Genomic DNA, 22,385 nt, shown 5'->3' with positions numbered 1-22,385 from the left:
GTGGACTATGCTCGAAATGAAGTGTCAGATAAACTTCTTAGAACTTCGAGCGATGAGTTATGCCCTTTATGCCTTCAAAGACTGCCTCTCAAACAAGACTGTGCTGATACAGACGGACAACACAGTAGCAATGTGGTACATAAACAAGCAGGGAGGCATGGGCTCTTATTTGCTCTGTCAAGAAGCAGTGCAGATTTGGGCCTGGGCTCTCAAGTACTCTATGCATCTCTGAGCAACTTATCTGGCAGGCAAAGAAAACGTCCTAGCAGACAATCTCAGTTGGCGTTTCCATCCCCATGAATGGTCTCTGGATCCCAGTGTAGTGAGCAAAATCTTTCAACGCTGGGGTCACCCAACCATAGACCTCTTTGTGTTCAAACTGAATCACAAAGTGGAAAGATTCTGCTCCCTCCACGGCCGTCGACAAACGTTCCCCAGGGACATCTTTGCTCGCCCCTGGAACACAGGACTTCTATATGCGTATCCTTCGATTCCGCTCATATCCAAAACTCTCGTGAAGCTACAACAGGACAGAGGGTCAATGATCCTCATAGCCCCGTACTGGCATCAACAAGTATGGTTTCCCCTACTCCTCGACCTCTCGATCAGAGAACCAATTCACCTGGGCACAGCGCCCACTCTCATAACTCAGAATCAGGGCAAGTTGCATCATCCCAACCTGCCAACTCTTGCCCTAACAGCTTGGATGTTGAAAACTTAATTCTGCAACCACTTAATCTTTCAACTCAAGTCTCTAAAGTTCTCGTAGCTTCACGAAAGCCTTCCACACGTAAATCTTACCAGTCTACGTGGACCAGATTTACCAAGTGGTGCACACATAAATGTTTTGTCCCTTTCTCTTGCCCCACTCCTTCTTTATTGGATTACCTGTGCCACTTTTCGGATTCTGGTCTCCAGACATCCTCTGTGAGGGTACACCTAAGTGCCATAGCAGCATATCACAAGGGAATAGGGGATGCACTGATAACAGCGCAACCCCTAGTGAGTCCGTTTATGAGGGGCTTACTCCACCTTAAGCCTTTCATTCGGCCACCGGTTACTGAATGGGACCTAAATTTAGTGTTATCAAGGGTCATGCGATCCCAGTTTGAGCCTCTGCACTCCTGTGATGAAACGTTTCTTACATGGAAAGTATTTTTCCTCATAGCCATTACTTCTGCTAGGGGGTCAGTGAGTTACAAGTGCTTGTCACATACCCTACACAAGGTTCCTGCATGACCGAGTAGTCCTTCACACTCACCCCAAATTCCTACCAAAAGTGGTAACGGATTTTCACCTCAGTCAATCCATAGTCTTGCCTACTTTCTTTCCAAGGCCATACTCTCACCAGGGCGAGAGAGTTTTGCACACCTTGGATTGTAAACGTGCGCTAGCTTTTTACCTAAACCGCACTGCAGTCCATAGAAAATCCACCCAACTCTTTGTTTCTTTTGACAAAAATAAACCAGGAATTGCAGTGGGAAAACAAACTCTCTCCAACTGCTATGAAAAAGCAGGCATTCCTCTCCAGGGGCGAGTAAAAGCACACTCAGTAAGGGCTATGTCAACATCAGTAGAACTCTATCGTTCAGTGCCTATTGCTGATATCTGTAAAGCTGCAACTTGGAGTTCTCTTCACACCTTTGCAGCACATTACTGTTTGAACAAGGAAGGACAACAAGATTCCGCCTATGGCCAATCTGTCTTAAAGAACTTGTTCCCAGTTTAATATGCAACTCCTTCCACATTCAACCTGCTGTGATTTCAGGCTGCCTCATTTTTTTCCAACATCGCACCAGTTGTTGTGCCTGTTGCACAAGTTGTGCGCAGTTGATCAACAACAAAGATGACTCAGCCTGTAGCTTGCTAATTACCCATATGTGAGGACTATCATCCTGCTTGTCCTGGGATAAAGCAAAATTGCTTACCTTATAATAGGTGTTATCCCAGGACAGCAGGATGTAGTCCTCACGAAACCCACCCGCCACCCCACGGAGTTGGGTCCGATACGTTTTATTATTTTATTTTTTCGCTCGCACTCATTGTTACAAATGAGACTGAAGGGAGACACCTGTGGCTGAGAATTTCATGGCATGCTTAGTGGGCTCAGTGTGCCAGTCAAACGTTTTCTAGAAACTTTGACAGAAGTTTTCTGTGTCAAGGCTCCATTGATGATGTCACCCATATGTGAGGACTACAACCTGCTGTCCTGGGATAACACCTATTACAAGGTAAGCAATTTTGCTTTCTCTTTCACCAAACCTTACCATTTCCCTGTAAGTAAATTAGGGTGTTTCTGGTTTTCTCTTCCGTGAAATTACAAGTATCAGTCATCACATTAGTTTTGTAAGATGTCAGAATGGGTACAACACATTTTTATTGGTTCAGGCTGCACCATTTATACACAAAGCACTCAATTTAAAAATTTCACAATATATTCTGCACATATGTTATATTCTATATGTCTTTATGTTGGTATTTATCTAAAGGAAGTTAATGATCCCTCAAAGAATGAAGAGTTAGAAAAGGTTGAAGATGAAACAATGGAAAGCTTAAAAAAAATGGGTGCCTTTGGCTTACAAGTACCAGAAGATCTTGGAGGTGTTGGGCTTACAAACACACAGGTGAGAAACTAGTGTGAAGACACCATAAAAAACATATGAATGATAGAACTTGTGGGAGCTAGTCTCAGTAAAATTAAATAAATTCTTAAAACTGTAGATTTTACTGCATTACATGTATTGGTTTCCAGAGCAGGCGTAAGAGCTAAGCAAAGAGCGAGGGAGGTAATGCAGAGAGAGAGAGGAAGTGCTGATCTTAGGGGTTCCCTGTACGTATCCGGATTAGACCAGACTCCTGGATTTATACATCCCTGCCAGCAGATGGCGACAGAGAAAGTTTCACTGACACTGCTTCATAATCCCTGGTGCCACTTGCAGTTCCTCACTATTTCTCTGGCTCCAGCAGATGGTGGCTGATGCATAGACCTGCAGTTCTGAAGTCTGCTTTTTTTTGTGAGCCTTTCCTCCCAGGAGTGTTTGTGTCTGGGTGGATCCTTCCCTGTTTGGTTGAGGTGGACGAGCTGGAGCTCAGGCGGCTGTGGGCTCAGGGTGGCTAGTACTTTTTTGTTCAGCTTGCCTTTTTTTCTTTATGATTCTGGATTCAGCCTCTCTCTCCTTTATTTTTTTTATTTTGGCTGAACTTGAGCTGTAAAGCTCTGTGTTCCATACTGAGGAGAAGCTGCCCAGAGTTGTTTAAAAAAAAAAAAGGTAAGGCTGTCTCGTGGGTGGCTATGGGCTCGGCTGGGTTTTTTTTCCCCGCCTAATAAAGAATGGTTCGTGGCTCCGTTTGCCGTGTATTTGGAGCGGTGTCAGCGCGGCTGAGCTGTTTAGGGCTCTGTACAGCCTGCATTTCAGAGGCAGAGGGACCATCAGAGCCCCTGGTGGCTGCAAAATGTAGGAAGGAGCATTCAGGCTCCCCCACGATGGCTATTTTGAAGCACCAAAGTGCGGTCTGTGTCAGGACCCTGACTTCCCTTGACTTGGGAACGGCGGACATCTTGGCTGCTCCGGTAGCGCTGCTCATACAGATGGAGGAGGAGAGAGATTTTCCTCTGCGGCTTTCTCTGGCCCACTCGAGCATTGTAGAGAGACTTGGGGGGGGGGGGGGGCAGATGAGGGGGTTGACTCAGATCTGCCCGTTCTGCATCCGCTGCTACTGCAGCTCCCGAAGGCTTCTTGCACTTTCTCTGTGGATTTTCTCCTCCTACTGCATGAAGCTTATTTAGCTCAGCACTTAGGGCTGTGGAACCAGTCTCGCTTTCTCGGGGGTCTGGGCTGGACTTCTATGCCTGAGCAATCCTGTGGTAAAAAGCCTCCTTTGGGGTAGTGTTTGCTGCATCCTGTGCTTGCTGGTAAGCACTCGGATGACTCTGTTGGGTTGCAGGAGACCCCTGGGGCGCAGGAGGCATTGTCGTCGCAGGACCAGGGTGTTGATCCGGATGTGGCCGGCTTGTCTCAGGTGGATGATATTCCAGTTTCAGAGGGAGATGACCCTAAGATACTTTGCTTGTTCTGGAGTTAGGCCCTTTGATTCCTTAGGTCTTAGAGGAACTTGCGCTAAAAGTCCTGCAGGAAGGAGCAGATCCGGTCCTGGAAGGGCTTTGAGGTCCCCCGAGAGCCTTTCCCTATCATAAATCGGTGAAAAATATGGTGAATCGAGAATGGGGAGCTCCAGACTGGCTTGAGAGTGGGAAGGGCGATGGCTAAGCTCTATCCCTTGCCAGAACAGATGTTGGAGCTCTTTTCCCTTCCATAGGTGGACGCTGCGGTTTCGGCTGTCACAAAGAAGACAACTATCCCCATTGCGGGTGCTGCAACGTTGAAGGATGTTCAAGATCGGAAGTTGGAGATTCACCTCAAACGGATCTTTGAGCTATCAGCTCTGAGTCTGCGGGTGGCTATCTGCTCCAGCTTCATGCAAAGAGCTTGCCTGCACTGGGTACAACAGCTCCAGGATGGGCAGGCAAAATCTGGTGATGAGGCGGATAAAGCTGAGCACTTGGAGGCATCAGTTGCTTATGTGGCGGTTGCCTCATATGACTTGGTGAGATCTGTTGTGTCATCCAGGCGGTTATTTTGACTGCGTAATTGGTCAGCGGAAGTTTTGTCTAAGTCGCAGTTGGGGTCGTTGCCTTTCAAGGGACACCTCTTATTTGGAGAGGATCTGGAGCACTTGATGAAGGATCTGGGGGAGAATAAGGTGCATAAGTTGCCAGACGACAAGCCTAAGGGCAAGTGGCCTTTTCAGTCTGAGTTGTGTTTTCGTGATATTAGAAGGTTGCATCATGTGAGAGGAGCCCCAGCCTCACAAAAACAGTTCTGTTCCTTATTTTTATATATTTTTTATTTAAGGTATTTATATACCGCTTTTTAAAATAAAATTTTATCAAAACGGTTTACAGTAGTTAAAATAAGATAAAAATAAAATGCATATTAAATTAAATAATAAAAAAAGTACATAAATTTAGTTAAGTAGCCAGATAATTACTAGCTTAAAATAAAATTCTTAATTAAAAGATAAAACAATAATAATAATAACAATAGTAGTAGCGTGCCATGGTAAACGGAATAGGAAAAGTAAAAAGGCGAGAGGGGGAGGGAAGAGGTGATGAGTTATCAGATAAATATATCCCAAAAAAAATGAAGGGAATGAAAAAAGATTGAATGAAAATTGAGGTATTATGTGTCAAGTGAGGAGAATTGGGGTAATATGTGTCAAATGGACGGGGTTGAAGAGGTGGAAACTTCTGTTTTGTTGGAAGAATACTTAGAGGAGTTATTAAATGCATGTTGAAAAAAGTATGTTTACAGAGCTTTTTTGAAGTGATGAGGGTTCGATATTAGACGGAGAGGGTTGGGTAAAGAGTTCCAAAGAGATGGTCCTGCTACTGAAAATGCTCTCTTTCTGGTTATGTCTAATCTGGCCTGTCGTGGTGATGGAATGTCTAGAAGATTTTGAGTGAGTGATCTTAGATGTCGGGTGGGTTTGTAAATACGAAGTAAGGTGCATAGCCAGGTGGAGGAAGAATTATAGATTAGGCTGTGAATGATTGAGAGTATTTTGTATTTTATCCTGTATTTTATGGGTAGCCAGTGAAGAGATTGTAAAATAGGAGTTATATGATTGCGAACAGGGGTACCAGATAATAAGCGAGCTGCACTATTTTGGACTAGTTGTAGTGGGTGAATTGATGAATCGGGTAAACCTAGGTAGAGTGCATTACAATAGTCTAAACCAGAGAAGATAAGAGATTGGAGAACAGTTCTGAAATCACGATAGAAAAGAAGAGGACGAAGTCGTTTCAAAAGTTGTAATTTATAAAATGATTTCTTTGTTAGGCAGGAGATTTGTTGTATAGGTCTGTATTTATAGTTACACCTAGATTTATGGCATGACAAGTTATTGGGATAGTTGAGCCGTTGAAAGTAAAGTGAGATGGAGGGCCTATAGAAGTATCTGAGATAGATGTTAAGTGTACTAATTCGGTTTTTGATGGATTGAGTTTCAGACGGTTATGGGATAGCCAAGAGTTAATAGTAGATAGATAGAGTGAGACTAACGATAACGTATCGGACCAGGAAGTTTTGTAGGGGACAAGAAATTGAATATCGTCTGCATAGATTTTAAATTGTAAGTTGAGTGAAGATAGGATATGACAAAGCGGAAGAAGATATATATTGAATAGTATGGGGGATAATGATGATCCTTGGGGAACGCCAGATGGAATTGTATAATGAGTAGAAGATTGATGGTTGATATTGACTTGCTGAGGGCGGTCTGTAAGAAAAGATAAAAACCAATTTAGTACTGTACCAGTAATGCCTATTGCTTGTAAACCTGAAATGAGGATTTGGTGATCAACCGTATCAAACGCTGCTGAAATATCTAAGAATACTCTGATATAATCTGTATATGAGTCAAATGCCCGGAATAATGTATCGAAGGTAGATAGAAGAAGTGTTTCTGTAGAATGTCCCTTTCTGAAGCCATGCTGATTGATGTGAAGAATATTATTTTCGGATAAAAAATCGGATAGTTGACGTAGTACTGCAGATTCTATTAGTTTAGCTAACGATGTGAGTGTGGCAATAGGTCTGTAGTTATTGAGGTCGGTTGTGCCTTTTGTCTTTGATTTTAGAATAGGTAAGATAGATGTTTTTTCCAGATTATGTGGAAATTGTCCTGTTTCTAGTGATTGTTCCTGAGGTCAGTCCTGGGGGCCATCCTTTCGAAGCGGTCGAAGGCCATTCAGGGCTTCTTCAGGAAGCAGGGCTACAGGAGCCAAATCCTCACAATGAGGCGAGGCTGTTCTCCCAGGATAAGCAGGATGGTAGTCCTCATAGATGGATCCCTTGCCAGAACAGATGGAGCCTGGCATGGAATACTTTTCTAGAAACTGACTGGCATGCGGCCAGTCCCCTTTCAATCTCCTTTTTTTCCGCAGTGCAGTAGCCTCGCGGGTTTTTTGAGCTCTTCAGTTTCTTTCCTAAAAAGAAAGGAATTGTTCTTTTTTCACCGGTTCTTTCTTGCTCCAGGATTCTCCTTCGTGAGCTGGTTCTTCCCGCATTCAGTAAGTAAAATGTTCACGTTTTTGCGGTCGATTCCCGAGCGTCTGCCCCTCAGTGGCCACCGGCCGCACTTCATCTTTTTTTGATGGCGACCAGTTTCCAGAAATGCCCCCAGTGTCTGAGGAGTATGTCCATTATGGACCCTCATGACATTTGCGTCGTCTGCCTGGGGCCATCCCACGATGTTTGTCGGTGCCCCAATTGTGCTCAGATGACACCCAAGGGCCGGTGCGCCTGCCTGGATAAGATGGAGCACCTGTTTGGTCCTCAGCAGTCAGCTCCATCGACTCCAGTCCCAGGGATATCGGGCCAGGGTGATCTTAGTGACCCGGGGCCATCGCCCTCATTGGCCTACCACAACGAAAAGGGCGCGGGGGATTGCCCTTGCCCATGTCGGGCCAGTCCAAGACATCGGGATTGTCTTCCTCGGCGCCGGAGAAGGACCGGGCCGAGCACTGAGGGAAGCACTAGCACTGATGGTCGGCACCGATACCGGAGGGGTACTGGTCTTGGCCGAACCCCCTTAGAAGCGGCCCCGGGGTGAGGAGGCTCCATCCTCTTCCAGACCCAGGAGCCCAGGGCATTCCCCACCAATTCTGGTGTTGGGTACCGAGCCTCCGCGGACCCCCAGGGAGGGTCCAGCTATGCCCCATCTTCCTTCTCCCTCATCGGCGCTCACTACACCTGAATTTCAGGAAGAGTTGGACCGCGTGGTCTAGCAGGCATGCTCCGTGCCCTTCGGGGCCTTGAGCAACCACCGGCGCCTGCCCCCATGCCGATGCCGGAACTAGCACCCTTGATGTTGGCGCCCCTCCTGGAACAGCTGGATATGCTGCTCAGTGCCCTGCCAATGCAGCCGGTGCCCGGAGGTCCTTTGGTGCCCCGTCTGCCACCAATTCCCCCCTCCTATACCAACCTGATTCCGGGATCCTCTGAAGAGGAGGATACAGCTCTGCGCCTGCCACCAATGTGGTTAGGTTTCTTAGGGGTGTTAAAATTTGTGCCTTTTGGTGAGGAGAGTTTGTCTATCCTGGAATCTTAATCTTGTTCTCAGAGTTTTGTGTGGGGCTCCTTTTGAATGTCTTCGCAGAGCGACACTTAAGGATTTGAATTTAAAGGTCGTCTTCTTGGTAGTCATTTGTTCTGCGAGGAGAACCTCTGAATTGCAGGCTTTAACTTGCCGTGATCCATTCCTTCAGATCTTGGGCTCAAGAGTGTCCTTGCAGATGGTATCCTCGTTTCTTCCGAAGGTGGTATCGACCTTTCATGTTAATCTGACTGTGGAGCTTCCAGCTTTTCCAGATTTGAATGTTTCTACTTCTCATGTGTGGGAGCTTAGGTTGTTGGATGCCTATAGGGCTTTGCTGAAGTATCTCTAAATAATTTTAGAAGATCCGATCATCTTTTCATTTTATGGAGTGGTTTGAAGAATGGTACCCAGGCTTCCAAGGATACCATTGTGAGGTGGCTTAAGGAGGCTAATTCTCAAAGGCCTTCATGTACTGGAAGGTTTGAGGGCTCGGTCTCAGGCGGATTCGTGGGTAGAGGCCCAGTTGGTTTCACCACAGGAAATTTGTAGAGTGGCAACTTGGAAGTCGCTACATACCTTTGCAAGGCACTACTGTCTGGTTGTAGGGGATCCGGAGTCTCGGTCGTTTGGAGAAAGTGTCTTGCAAGCGGGACTCTCCAGGTCCCACTCTAGGGAGTCTGGACTGATCCTGGTATGTACAGAGAAAGAGAAATTGGTCCTTACCTGCTAATTTTCGTTCCTGTAGTACCAAGGATCAGTCCAGAACCCGCTCGATCTAGGAAGGGGAAGAGTCATCCACTCAGCTATAATTTGTTTTTGAATCTGCAAATTTTTCAGTGTATGGAATACAAACTTGTTGGAAAAGTTTTTTCAAGTTTTTGTTTTCAAGTTTTTACGAGTTTTGCAAGTGTTTTGTGCTAGGTATAGGTCAATATTGAGGAACTGCAGGTGGCACCAGGGATTATGAAGTAGTGTCAGTGAAACTTTCTCTGTTTCCATCTGCTGGCAAGGATGCATAAACCCAGGAGTCTGGATTGATCCGTGGTACTACAGGAACAAAAATTAGCAGGTAAGAACCAATTTTCCTTTTGTGGGTCTCGGGATGAATTAGCGGGATCCCAGAATGCTGATGTGCATGGTTGTGCCTCAAAACTGACAAAGTTATAGTGCCTGGGTAGGGTTACTGTGGTGGTGTGTATGTGTGGGGGTGTAATTTCCCTACTTCACCTCCTCCCCTCCCCCCCCTTCAAGAATGGCTCTGGGGAGAGGGAAGAGTGACAGGGAGAAAGGGAAGGAAATGCTGAAAATGTCAAATTCCAACAAAATGCAGGCAATCTGGAGGATGTGAGAGAAAATAGAATAGGGAAGAAGAAATATAAGGAAAAAAAGTAGTGAAAAGTAAGAGATAGCGGGGGGAAAAAAAACTTGAATGGAGAAATATAAGAAAACTTGAAAAAAGCAGAATGCAAAACAGAAATAAGTAAGATATTCATTAAGGGGTAGATTTTAAAAGGCCCGCGCATGCACATGGACGCACCAATTTTACAACATGCACCTGCTCACTGGATTTTAAAAACCATGTGCGGGTGTGTGGGCAGGTCTGGACTCGCACGCACAGGGGTATGGGATTTTGTAATTATGTGCGGCGACGCGTCAGGATTTTATACAAAGTTCCCTCCCAGTTCGCTCCAATTAAGGAGCAGACTGGGAGGGAACTTTCCTTTACTTCTATCTGCCCTTCCTCCCCAATCCCTAAACTAACCCTAACTAGCATTTTTTTATTTTATTTTTTTAAACTTATCTGCTCCTTTGGAGCAGAAGTAAGTTACATGCGCTGGCTGTCCCACCCCTCCCCACCCGGACCACAGCCCTTGGCCCGGCCCTTCTGTGCATAATCCCCAAATTTTACACACATGGGCCTTTTAAAATTTGCTATAACAATCTCTGTAAATCAGGGAATAACTAGTTTCTAATTGATGAAAAAACAATGACTAGTTTGATGTGACCAATAATTTGTTAATATGAGTTTCTGCCAAATATATGTGAAACTTTTTGTTAAACAATTGAAATATTATTATTAACCTTTATTTTTATCACAAAATTGTTTCTTCTTTTTTATATATTTAATTAGAAGAAAAAAGACCTCAGTACTGGTAAAGGATCTGATTTTGCAGAATCTGAATAACCAGTTGTTGCAATCACCGCTCTTTTAACCCCTTGGTTTTTTTTAAGATTTTACTAAAAAGTCCTTTATTTCAATCTTCTGTGAATTTCAATCAATCCAGATGCCACTCTGTGTATGTATCTTTCAAAACTTAAAATTTTTTCTTTTTTGTGTATGTGTGTCTTAAGCTTGGATACTAGTTCTTGTCAGTTTTACTCGAGTAGCATTTTCCACTTGAAATTCAAAAACTTGTTTTCCTATTGTGTAGCAGATGGACTCAGGACCAATGGGTAGAGTGAACTCCTGATAGTAGATGGTAGACTGCGTCAGATTTCAACGCTGACGTCAACCTACATATACCCGTGTAGGAAGCTTAGCTCCTCAGTATTTCTCCGTCTCCTAAACAGATAGGGACACATCCACACACTAGTGTTAGCAATTCTAAAACAAAGAAGAAAGAAAATTTTCCTCAAGAAGACGGGCCCTGCTCTCCTGCGGTGATACCTAAGGGTCCCTCCCCCAGTCGAGAATGCCTGAGGTGATTTCTGAGATCCCTCAGAGGTAAGCCTCGGTCCAGTAGCCAGCTCCCAGCGTGGACTTAGCCCCTAGGATGGCTTAGAGGCAGCGGGTGTTGAATCGAGCGTGGCGGTGAAGGTAATTCCCTCACAAGGGCGGGAAACGCTGAGACCAGGTAAGGTAGAAAACTTTTTCTAAGTCTCCGGTCTCAGAGGCTGGAATTGCCATACAGATCGTCCCTTCCGGCACCTGTAAAATCGGGTTGAGCAGGCCCGTCTGGGCTAGACCCCGATCCGGTGCGAGGGTCCACACACATGGAGATCCTCCGGGGGGGGGGGGGGGGGGGGAGAGAAAATCGCCATCTTGCCTGCGGAGTCATCGGCGCAATTTCCCTCCCTTGATTGCCGTATTGTCCGCACAACTGAGCCGTGCACACAGCAGTGAGCCGGGCGCACAACTGACTTGTGCACACAGTGGCACGCTCATCTGTGCCATGCGCACAGCGATGCGCACAATGGTGCTGGGCACATAGCATACCGCATAAACGACCCAAGCGCATAAATAGGTTCGTGTACACAGCCGCGCGCACATCTCGCCCAGGCACACAAAGTGGTAGCCTGCGCGTGCCCCCTGCGTGCACATCGCCATGCAACCGGAATGCACAACTAAACCCCGCGGCGCGAGCACCTATGTGCACAGAAGAGCTTGAGCCACTCCACGTGCACAAATCATGGCACCACCGGCAAAGAAAGCCAAGGGACAAGCCCTCTGCCCAGCCTGCCACCTGAGTGCTGCGCATCCTGAAGCGGCCTTCGCCCTATGCCTGCAGGGGGAACCTAAGCAAGGCCCCCCACAGCCAGTAGAGGGATCTGGATCCACCAATGATATTACCCCGGACCTCTGTATCTCCGACTCGGCGCCTACTCAGGGGGGCAACTCTGGGGGCCTCCACTGGATTCAATATGGACCCAGGGACCTTTTCCTGGGTGGAATTTTTCAAAGGGCTGCAAACCTTTGTCCAGGCACAATCGATACCGCCTGCGACACAGACCCAGACTCCACCAGAAGCACAAGACCTTCCAAGCGCCTCTCGCACCTACCCAGACGCGCCCCATCCAGGCAAAAGCCTCCCCTTAGGGGACACAGACACCTCATGGGAAGAGTCTGACTCCCTGGAGGAAGGGGAAATCCCTCCAGGGATGGAACCATACCGAACCATGATGCGATTCTTCTCCAAAGACGAGTTATCAGCTCTCGTGTCTGACCATTCCAGGCGCAAGTACCACAGCGGAGCCAAAGACGAACCCAGTTTTGGTCGGTCTCCATCAGGCCTCTTGCTATTTCCCAATGCTGCAGGCCGTACAACAACTGATTGACCTGGAATGGAATGCCTCGGAGGCCAGCTTCAAAGGAGGATGGGCCCTAGAAGCCCTATACCCCCTGGAACCCAAGGCCAAAGAACTCCTATGGTTCCCAAAAGTGGACACCATGGTCTGTGCTATCTCAAAGCGCACTACCATCCCAGTCGAAGGAGGAGCTGCAGTCAAGGATGCCCAGGACAGACATCAGGAATCCATCCTTAAACAGCCATTTGATGTCGCAGCAATGACCCTGCAGATCGCTTCCTGCTGCGCCATTGTGACACGTGCCTGCTTGCTTCTCTCCAGGGACGCAACCACTTCCGCCGAAACATTAGAACCGGCGATTTGTTTCCTGACGGATGCGACCTCTGACCTGGTGCGCACCTCAGCCAGGGGCGACTCCTCCATAGTGGCAGCCAGAAGGCAACTATGGCTCCGAAACTGGTCAGCCGACGCGACCTCCAAGACGAACCTCACGAGAATGCCTTTTAAAGGATCCCTCCTGTTCAGAAGCGAACTGGAGAAGTTAGCCAACAAATGGGGCAAATCCCCAGTACCTTGGTTACCGGAGGACTGGAACAAAAGAAATCAGCGCGCCTCTCCCCGAAGAACCAAGGGCAGAGGAGCCCAGTGTTTTAGACCGTACAAAAACCCATACCGAGCACCTTGCCTCACAGGCAGGGCCCAGTCCTTTCGGAACAGACACAACAAGAGGGGAGCTGGCTCAGGTACAGGCCCCGGCTGCACCCCACAATGAGAATCAACAGACCCATCCACTGGAAGAAGTCATAGGGGGAAGACTTACCCTCTTCTACCAAAGATGGGTCAGATAATGTCAGACAAGTGGGTCCTAACCATCATTCGAGAGGGATACTATCTGGACTTCCACAGCATCCCTCTAGACAAATTTGTGAGATCACTGTGCCACTCCCTCTCCCAAGAGGACGGCAGTGGAAACCACACCGACAAAACTACTCAGCCTAAAGGCAATAACTCCGGTGCCCATGCACCAACTAAATACTGGTAACTATTCCATCTATTTTATCGTCCCCAAGAAGGAGGGAACATTCAGGCCCATCCTGGACCTCAAGACCATCAATCGCTACCTGAGGGTACCGAACTTCCGCATGGAAACCCTACGCTCAGTCATAAGGGCAGTACAACTGGGAGAATTCCTGACTTCACTGAATCTATCCGAAGCCTATCTCCACATCCCGGTCCACCACGACCATCAGCGCTTCCTACGCTTTGTGATACTGGACCATCACTACCAGTTACGAGCGCTACCCTTCGGGCTAGCTACCACCCTTCGCACCTTCACCAAAATCATGGTGTAGTGGTGGCAACACTGAGGAAAGAAGGAATCCTCGTACATCCTTACCTGGACGATTGGCTGATCCGGGCAAAATCTCCAGAGGAAAATCACCAGGCGACCACCAGAGTCAAGAATCTACTGCAGAATCTTGGGTGGGTCATCAACACAGCCAAGAGCTGCCTACAGCCCTCCCAGTCACTAGAGTACCTGGGAGTCTGTATCGACACCAAGCAAAACAAGTTTGTCCTCCCTCCTCCAAGGAGAAGGAAACTGATGGGTCAACTGCGAAAACTGCTGAACTATGCTCGCCCCAAGGTGTGGGACTACCTCCAAGTCCTCGGTCTCATGACATCAACCCTGGAAGTCGTTCCATGGGAAAGGGCCCACATGTGCCCACTACAATGTTTCTTATTGTCACGATGGGATCTGACGTCCCAGAAATACTCTATGCACCTCCAGCTACCAGCAGAGGTTCGAGCGCAGCTCCAATGGTGGCTACAGGAGGACCACCTGAGCAAAGGAATAAGACTATCCTCACCGGATTGGAACTTGCTCACCACGGATGCGAGCCTGCGAGGGTGGGGAGCCCACTGTCAGGAACTGACGGCACAGGTACAATGGGACAAGGAAGAGTCCGGATGGAACATAAACCGACTGGAAGCCCGAGCAGTCAGTCTAGCCTGCCTACGATTCGGCCACAGACTCTGGGGAGAATCTGTCAGAGTCATGTCGGACAGCGCCACAACAGTTGCATACATCAACCGCCAGGGAGGAACCAGAAGCCAACAGGTGGCCCTGGAAATAGACCTCCTCATGGCGTGGGCAGAAGCAAACCTGCAAGGAATCTCAGCTGCCCAGTCACAGGAAAAGACAACAACTCTGCAGACTACCACAGCAGAGAGAAACTAGACCCAGAGGAATGGACGCTGTCGACCACAGCCTTCCAGCTGATAATAAACTGCTGGGGGACCCCAGCCATGGATCTATTGGCAACCAGATCCAACACTCAGGTTCCCAAGTTCTTCAGCCACAGACGAGAGCTGCAATCCCGGGGAATTGACGCCCTTGTCCAGACCTGGCCACAGGAAGACCTGCTGTACGCTTTTCCCCCATGGCCACTAGTGGGCAAGATCATCCGCAAGATAGACCACCACAAGGGACTAGTACTTCTAGTGGCCCTGGACTGGCCAAGAAGGCCATGGTACGCAGACATGCGAAGACTTCTTGCGGGGAAACCTCTGTGCCTACCTCCACACAGGGACCTTCTCTGGCAAGAACCAATCCTCCACAAAGACCAGACTATTCTCTCTTACAGTCTGGACATTGAGAGGACTTGCCTGAAGAAGAGCGGATACTCTAAGGCAGTGATTGACACCTTGCTCCGAGCAAGCAAGTTCTCCACGTCTCTAGCTTACATATGAATATGGAGAGTTTTCGAAGCCTGGTGTGAGGACCGCGAGATCCTTATACGGACAGTCAAAATCCCCATTATCCTGGAATTTCTGCAGCACGGCTTGAAGAAGGGGTTGTCTCTCAACTCCCTCAAGGTTCAGGTGGCTGCGCTGCCCTGTTTTAGAGCTAAAGTGGACAACTTTAGTCTATCAACCCATCCAGATGTTTCCCGCTTCCTGAGAGGGGTCAAACAAATCTGACCACCATTAAAGTGGCCGGTGCCCCTATGGAATCTCAATCTAGTTCTAGACTTCCTAGCGGGAGCTTCCTTCAGACCTACACGTGGTCTGTCACTACGGCTCCTGACCTTAAAGACTGCATTCCTAGTGGCAATATATTCAGCCCGTCGCATCTCTGAACTTCAAGCGCTTTCCTGCCAGGAACCATTCCTCAGGTTCACACCGGGATCCATACAGCTTCGCACTGTCCCCTCCTTTCTCCCGAAGGTGGTTTCTCAATTTCATTTAAACCAAACCATCTCGCTGCCATCTCCAGATGAACATAAGGACTCTGAAGACTCATGCCTTCTTCATCATTTAAACGTCAGCAGACTCCTAGTCCGATACCTGGAATGGTCAGAATCTGTACAAAAGATGGACCGCCTAGTCGTCCTTCACAGCGGGAAGAAACAGGGGGAAGCAGCCTCGCGGGCAACCATAGCCCATTGGATCAAAGAAGTAATCAAGGCAGCTTATGTAGAGGCAGGGAAACCTCCACCTCTACAAGTCAAGGCCCATTCTACAAGGGCCCAGGCAGTGTCCTGGGCGGAAACCAAGATGCTGTCTCCTGCCGAGATCTGTCAGGCGGTGACATGCTCCTCCATACATACCTTCTCCAGGTTTTTCTACCTGATGTCCAGGCCCGGGAGGACACAACTTTTGCAAGGGCAGTACTAAGTGGACCACGGGCAGCCTCCCACCGGTTCGGGAGTAGCTTTTATACATCCCATTGATCCTAAGTCCATCTGCTACATGATAGGAAATGGAGAAATTACTTACCTGCTAATATCGTTTTCCTTAAGTGTAGACAGATGGACTCAGCATCCCACCCCCAGCTGCCCCAGAATCCGGAAAACTTGGGTGGCAAACCCCGAGAGAACAAGACAAGCACGGGTAAGCCAGGTATTACCCCTCGTTCAAGACACCCATACTTGCCGGGTGTCAGCGTTATTCGGTTGAGTGCACTGGCGGTCTCCAGTTTGGAAATCAGTTGAACCAGTCCTAGTTATTATAGTACACATATACCCACAATGGCTTTTCGAGGAGAATACTGAAGAGCTAAGCTTCCTGTACGGGTATATGTAGGCTGACGTCAGCGTTGAAATCTGACTCCATCTCCCATCTGCTATCAGGAGTACACTATTCCCATTGGTCCTGAGTCCATCTGTCTACACTAAGGAAAACGAAATTATCAGGTAAGTAATTTCTCCATTTTATATATTTTATGAAAAACTCCCTTAAAAAAAAAAAAAAGAGACTTCGTCTTAACAGCATCGTATCTTCAGCTATACTGCCCAACTTTCAATTGCTCTAAGAACGGAGACATCAATATCTTCAATGCGTTCTTAATTCCTGTGTATATCCCGACAAGTAAATAAACCACTAGAGCACTTATCTTGTAACTTGATAAGAAGGGCAGAAATAATACTCTGGAGCAAGAGTGGGCCCTCAGCTGCCAACATTGTCAAAGTTTCGCTAACGCTGCATCAGGGCAGGTTTGGTATACTTTGAATCTTCCGTCTCTGATCGTTGGGCTTAACGTTAGCGAAATGTTGACAACTTTGGCTTCTGAGGACACACTGTTTTACAAGGCACACTCTTGGTAAGAAGAGCAGAAATAATACATCTGGAGCAAGTTTCAAGACAAGTGCTCTAGTGGTTTATTTACTTGTCGGGATATACATAGGAATTAAGAACGCATTGAAGATATTGATGTCTCCATTCTTAGAGCAATTGAAAGTTGGGCAGTATAGCTGAAGATACGATGCTGTTAAGACGTTGAAGTCTCTTTTTTAGGAGTTTTTCATAAAATATATAAAAACAAGTTTTTGAATTTCAAGTGGAAAATGCTGCTCGAAAAAATTTGATAAGAAAAGATATCTAAGTCTAGTCGAGTAAAACTGACTAGTATCCAAGCTTAAAAATACACACACAAAAAGAAAAGGTTTAAGTTTGGAAAGATACATACACAGAGTGGCATCTGGATTGATTGAAATAAAGAACCTTTTAGTAAAATCTTTAAAAAAACCCAAGGTGTTAAAAGACCGGTGATTGCAACAACTGGTTATTCAGATTCAGCAAAATCAGATCCTTTACCAGTACTAAGACCTTTTAAAATTTGCCCATAAATGTTAGCAAATTATTTTGTTTCTAAGAATAAAGGCTTAACAATAAGTTAATATAGTTGGCATAAAATAAAACTAATTCTGCTGCATCAAAAGAAATAAAATTTAAATCTGAATGAAGAGCATATTTTACTGTGCACATAAGCCTGAAAGATATGAATACATACAAAATCATTGCACATTGGGGAAAAATTATAGAATATTTATGTTCTATTTAACTTAATTTGTATTGAAATATTCCTGGTATACTTGTAAAACTTATTTTGTTTTACAAGATATCATGATGACAATCAGTACATGGATTCAGTGTTTTAATGTTGAATAACTGATGGCTGTTTGAAATGCATAGGGCCTGAAGTACTACAGGGTTTTACTCATTTTGAGGGTAATTTTATAACTACCCACATAGGGCTAAAGTCTGCTGATACTTTGTACCCGCAGACTTTAGCCCAAATTTTCAAAGCAGACATTCGAGTAAGTCCATTTTGAAAATTCCCAGGTTTGCCAGATATGTGCATAGGCATATATGCACAATTAACACATTCTCAGGAGCAGGTGTAACTATGGGAATGTAGATTTATGTGCATACTTTGAAAAATATGCACGTAAATCCTTTCCCTGCCCCAGTTTTGCCCTCTGGAACACCTCTTGCAAGTCCAGGTGCAAGTTTGATGCATGCAAATGCTTTTGAAAATCAAGCCCTGTGTGTCAATGGGAAATATGCTTCCTTGTCCTTCTGCTCCACCAGTCAAGAACCTGTGAATTTAGTCCCCTCATCCAGCAATTGGAGGCAGAGGGTTTTTTTTGTTTTTTTTAAAAATAACATTACCTGTATGTATGTCATGCACAGAACCAGATACAGCCAGCTTTCTCTGTCTCCAGCTATTGGATGGACAGGTTGTGGACACGTCTCGACCCGCTTTTTTAACTGAAGAAAATTTTTAGGACTATTTCATAGTTGTGATATCGCCCTTAAATTAGTTTTGAGTCAATGGGCCAAGTTCCTGTGGATTGTTCTCTGCAGTTATGCGAGCCAGGACATCAAAGCAGCTTGCTATCCATCTGATGGTGTTATGTTTCGGGCAGCCTTGGAAGGCCTTGAATTCTGTTATGGGGAGTGCTGGGAGAGCGGTCCCCCTTAGAGGGAGTGTGCCCTTGGGCCCCTGGCACAATCCCAGGTGGATCAGGACCACGCCAAGGGTAGGTGTAGCGTGTGTGGCGAGAGATGGTTCCAGCCGGACCTGCCTGCCTCTGGAACCATCTATGGAATGTTGGTAATGAGCAGTCCTCCGACAGTTCCCAGCCCTTTCAGACCTGCCGCTGGGATGGCAAGAGGCAGCAGGCTGGACTCAGGGCGTGGGCAGATGGAGGTTCAGGAACAGAAGACGAAGACTCGGGAACCACAGACTTTAGACGTAGACTCAGGAACTTGAAAGGTTCAGACAGCACAGTCCCTCAGGGCGCCCTACACAGCCAGTACCACTGGTCTGGTCACGGACCACCCTGTCCTACATCCGCGGGAGCAGAACCAGCACAGGACGAGAACAAGCGAAGTTTCAGGAACTGAAGACAAAGACTCAGGAACTGTAGACGTAGACTCAGGAACTTGGAAGGTTCAGATGTTGGCACGGTCCCTCAGGGCATCCTACACAGCCAGTACCACTGGTCTGGTCATGGACTACCCTGTCCTACAACCGCGGGAGAGGGACCAGCACAGGAAGGGAATGAGCTACTAAAGACAAGGAATCAGGAACAAAATGCTGCACACCGACAGGAGAAAGGTGCTGCACATTGGCAGTCAGGAGCGAGGACTGGGACAGGAACAACAGGAACCAACATCAGGAATGTGCAAAACACCAGACACCAAGCTGGTACAAAGACCTAACAGCACCCTGGAAGAGGCAACCTCCAGAGACAAGTAACTCCAATGCAAGGCAATGCATGAGTGCTGGAGAAGAGCTTTTATACCCCAGGAGCAGGCAACTGCCTAGGAGGAGTCCAGATGGGCCACACTTCTCTGGCCCTACAAGAGTGGAGAGGAGCCGCGGGTGTGGTCCACACCAGAGCATCCAGGCTGCAGTGGAGTAGGCCTCAGGTAGGCCCTGCTGACACCGAAGGCCTCCCAGGCTGTGGAGCAAGATCCGGATGATTACTCAGGCGAGGCCTCCAGAGAAGGTGAGAGGCCTCCCGTGGCACAGCTACGGGAGGAATTGTAACAGATGGGGCATGTTTTTTCCGGGAGAGCACTACATGTCTAGTTTGATCAGATCTTTTTCTAAAAAGGGACTGCCTGCTTATTCTCTGAGCTGAAATGCTTGTGGAGGCCAAGCTCCTGCAATTCATAAACCTTGCAGCAATGTGTGCCATTGACAATTTGAAAGCTCACCACCTCTTGTCAGGACTCAAAGCAAGCCCACTAACTCAAGGGCTTCCATCCCGGCTTCCATCCCTTGAATGTGGTAGTAGGTTGAGCAATAAAAGACAGTTGACAAGGTACACTCTTTTATTATTCAAACTGCCTTTAACCTTTCAAGACAGAAAAAGAACCCAAAGCTTTCAGCTGGCTAAGGTAAGTCATACAGGCTATGATGTAAAAAAAATAAAATAAGGAAAGGGAAGAGAAAAGATACTTTCTGTTTGTATTGCAAATGTTTTTCTAAGGCTAGGAGATATTTTCTGAGGATTGCCATATGCCAGTTCATATATCTGAGTGCTGCACTCTCTGTGACCATTAAAAGGCCGCAGTGTCTGATAGCACATGGTGTTCAGCTTGCAAATGCAATGTTCCTGAACATACCGAGATCAGTCCAGAGAAGTGGGTTGTGTACCCCTACCAGCAGGTGGAGTCAGAAAGCAAAGAACTTTGGGCACTGCCATATATAGAAGAGTGCCAACTGCCATCCCTTAGTATTTCTCTGACTCCAGCAGGTGGTAGAGATGCACTCCTGCAGTCTTATTTAGTTTTGTTTTTTGTTAGATATTGATATTTTTCTTTTTCTGACAGTGCTTCCTGAGGTGTTAGGCACCTTTGTGGGCCATTCCTCAGTGGAAGCTGGGCATCCAGGGAGTTGGACACCCCTGCCTAGGTTTTGCCCGCTGCAGCTTGATGGGTGAAGGCCAGGGGCTCCTAGTTTTCTTCCCCACCGAAGCCACTTCATCTGCTCCCTTGACTTTCCCTGCATGAGGCTCCATAAAGTTTGAAAAAAAGAAAAAGTCTAGCGGTTGCATTTCTTTTTCTGAAGGTAAGGAGTCAGGGCAGGGAGGGCCTCAGCGGCCGTTCAGGGAATTGGTCGGCGTTTTCCCTCAGCTCCCAGGGCTCCGGGTTGCCTCTGAGGGAAGAGGGTAAGCGTTTTGTCGCGTTTGCAGGCTCAGCTGTTTTTAATTCGGCCTGCCGGCTTGATTTTCTCGCATCTCCGGTGGCACGCACTTTTTTAACTGCAAAGAACTGCGGCCCCTTATTCCTCAGGTTTTGGATGTTTTGGCCTGAAGGTTTCTCGGGAAGAATCCGATAATGAAGGTGTTAATCCAGTCCTCGATGGAATTCGAGGTCCCACATCTTCCTTTCCGTTGCCTAAGAAGGTCGGCAAACTGGTAACCTGTGAGTGGGACACTCCAGATTCCGGGCTGAAGGTGGACAGGGCTATGGCAAAGCTTTATCCCCTGTCGTCTGATGTTTTAGATCTTCTGAAGATTCCGAAAGTGGACGTGGCTGTTTCGGCGGTCACTAAGAAAACCACTATCCCGGTAGCTGGAGCTGTTGCTTTAAAGAATATGCAGGACCGCAAACTGGAGATCCAGTTAAAGCGTGTTTTCGAAGTGGCTGCTTTGGGCCTTCGAGCGTCAGTTTGCGCTAGCCTTATGCAGAGGGCGTGCCTCTGCTGTTTTCAGGAGACTGCTTCTAATTCCGGGTCAGGTGGGGCTGGTGCGTTGCAGTCCGCCCGGTTGGAAGGGGGCGTTGCATATGTTGCTGATGCGCTTTACAATCTGGTACTGAGCTCAGCTCGTAGTATGGTATCCATGGTAGCGGCATGGCGACTCCTGTGGCTGAGGAATTGAGCGGTGGATTTGTCCTCAAAGTCCCAACTTTGTAATCTACTCTTTAAGGGCAAGCTTCTGTTCGGGGAAGATCTTGATCAGCTGGTTAAACTGCTCGGGGAATCCAAGGGCAATAAGTTACCAGAAGATAGGAGATCTTCTAAGAAGGTTTTTTCCCCCTTGGTCTCACTTTTGGGATTCTCGCTGTTTTCGATCCGGCAGATATTCCATGCCTTCTGGTCCTAAGCAAAATTCGGGATGCCAGCAGGCCTTTCGAGGAGGTTGTTGCTCTGGTAGGGACTCTGGACACCTCAGAACCAGTAAACCCTCCCAATGAAGCCACGAGCACCCATTCCATCGTCAGAGCTGTCGGTGGCAGATTATCCAACTTCTACGCGGAATGGGAAAGGATTACCTCGGACCTTTGAGTTCTAGAGGTGGTCAGAGATGGCTACGTTCTAGAGTTTTCACGGCCGGTTCGGGAGGTTTTTGTGGAATCACGTGTGAACTCAAGTAGCAAACGAGATGTGGTTCAAGTAACTCTACAATGTCTTCTCGAGCTTCGAGCGATTGTCCCAGTTCCGGAAGCGCAGCAGGGACGCGGACGTTACTCGGTTTACTTTGTGATTCCCAAGAAGGTGGACATGTTTCGTCCCATCCTCGACTTGCAGAAGGTGAACCATTGTCTATGGATCCCTCGTTTCTCACAGGACAAGCAGGATGGTAGTCCTCACATATGGGCGACATCATCAGGATGGAGCCCAATCACGGATCACTTTTGTCAAAGTTCCCAGAACTTTGACTGGCTCCTACTGGGCATGCCCACCATAGCACCAATCCTGCAGCCAGCAGGGGTCCCCCTTCAGTCTTCTTTTTTCCGCGCAGCAGTAGCCACACGGGTTAAGGAGCTCTTCAGAGATTCCTGACAGGAATTTTCCTCACTGAACTTCTTCAAAAAAGTTTACCCCACAGGGGCCCCCTTATCGATATCTTTGTTCTGCGGTTGAACGGTAAGCTTTTTATCTGCTTGTGGTCGAT

At 47.3% G+C, this 22,385-nt stretch overlaps 1 protein-coding gene across 6 annotated transcripts in view; it reads left to right on the top strand.

Moving 5' to 3' along the window:
• Window positions 1–22,385, top strand: part of LOC115099048 (very long-chain specific acyl-CoA dehydrogenase, mitochondrial-like) — a 490,244-nt gene that overhangs the window by 38,596 nt on the left and 429,263 nt on the right. For 5 of the 6 annotated variants that reach the window (XM_029616322.1, XM_029616317.1, XM_029616320.1 and 2 more), the window contains exon 6: window positions 2,490–2,624. The exons of the other annotated variant lie outside the window; for it this stretch is intronic. In XM_029616322.1, the coding sequence (XP_029472182.1) occupies window positions 2,490–2,624 (135 nt within the window). The remainder of the gene's footprint in view (window positions 1–2,489; window positions 2,625–22,385) is intronic. 6 annotated transcript variants of the gene reach the window in all.

The sequence above is a fragment of the Rhinatrema bivittatum genome, chromosome 9 (genome assembly GCF_901001135.1).
Source record: "Rhinatrema bivittatum chromosome 9, aRhiBiv1.1, whole genome shotgun sequence".
Classification (NCBI taxonomy): Eukaryota; Metazoa; Chordata; class Amphibia; order Gymnophiona; family Rhinatrematidae; genus Rhinatrema; species Rhinatrema bivittatum.
The sequence above is the reverse complement of the archived record's forward strand: the minus strand, read 5'-3'. Positions and strand labels throughout refer to the sequence as shown.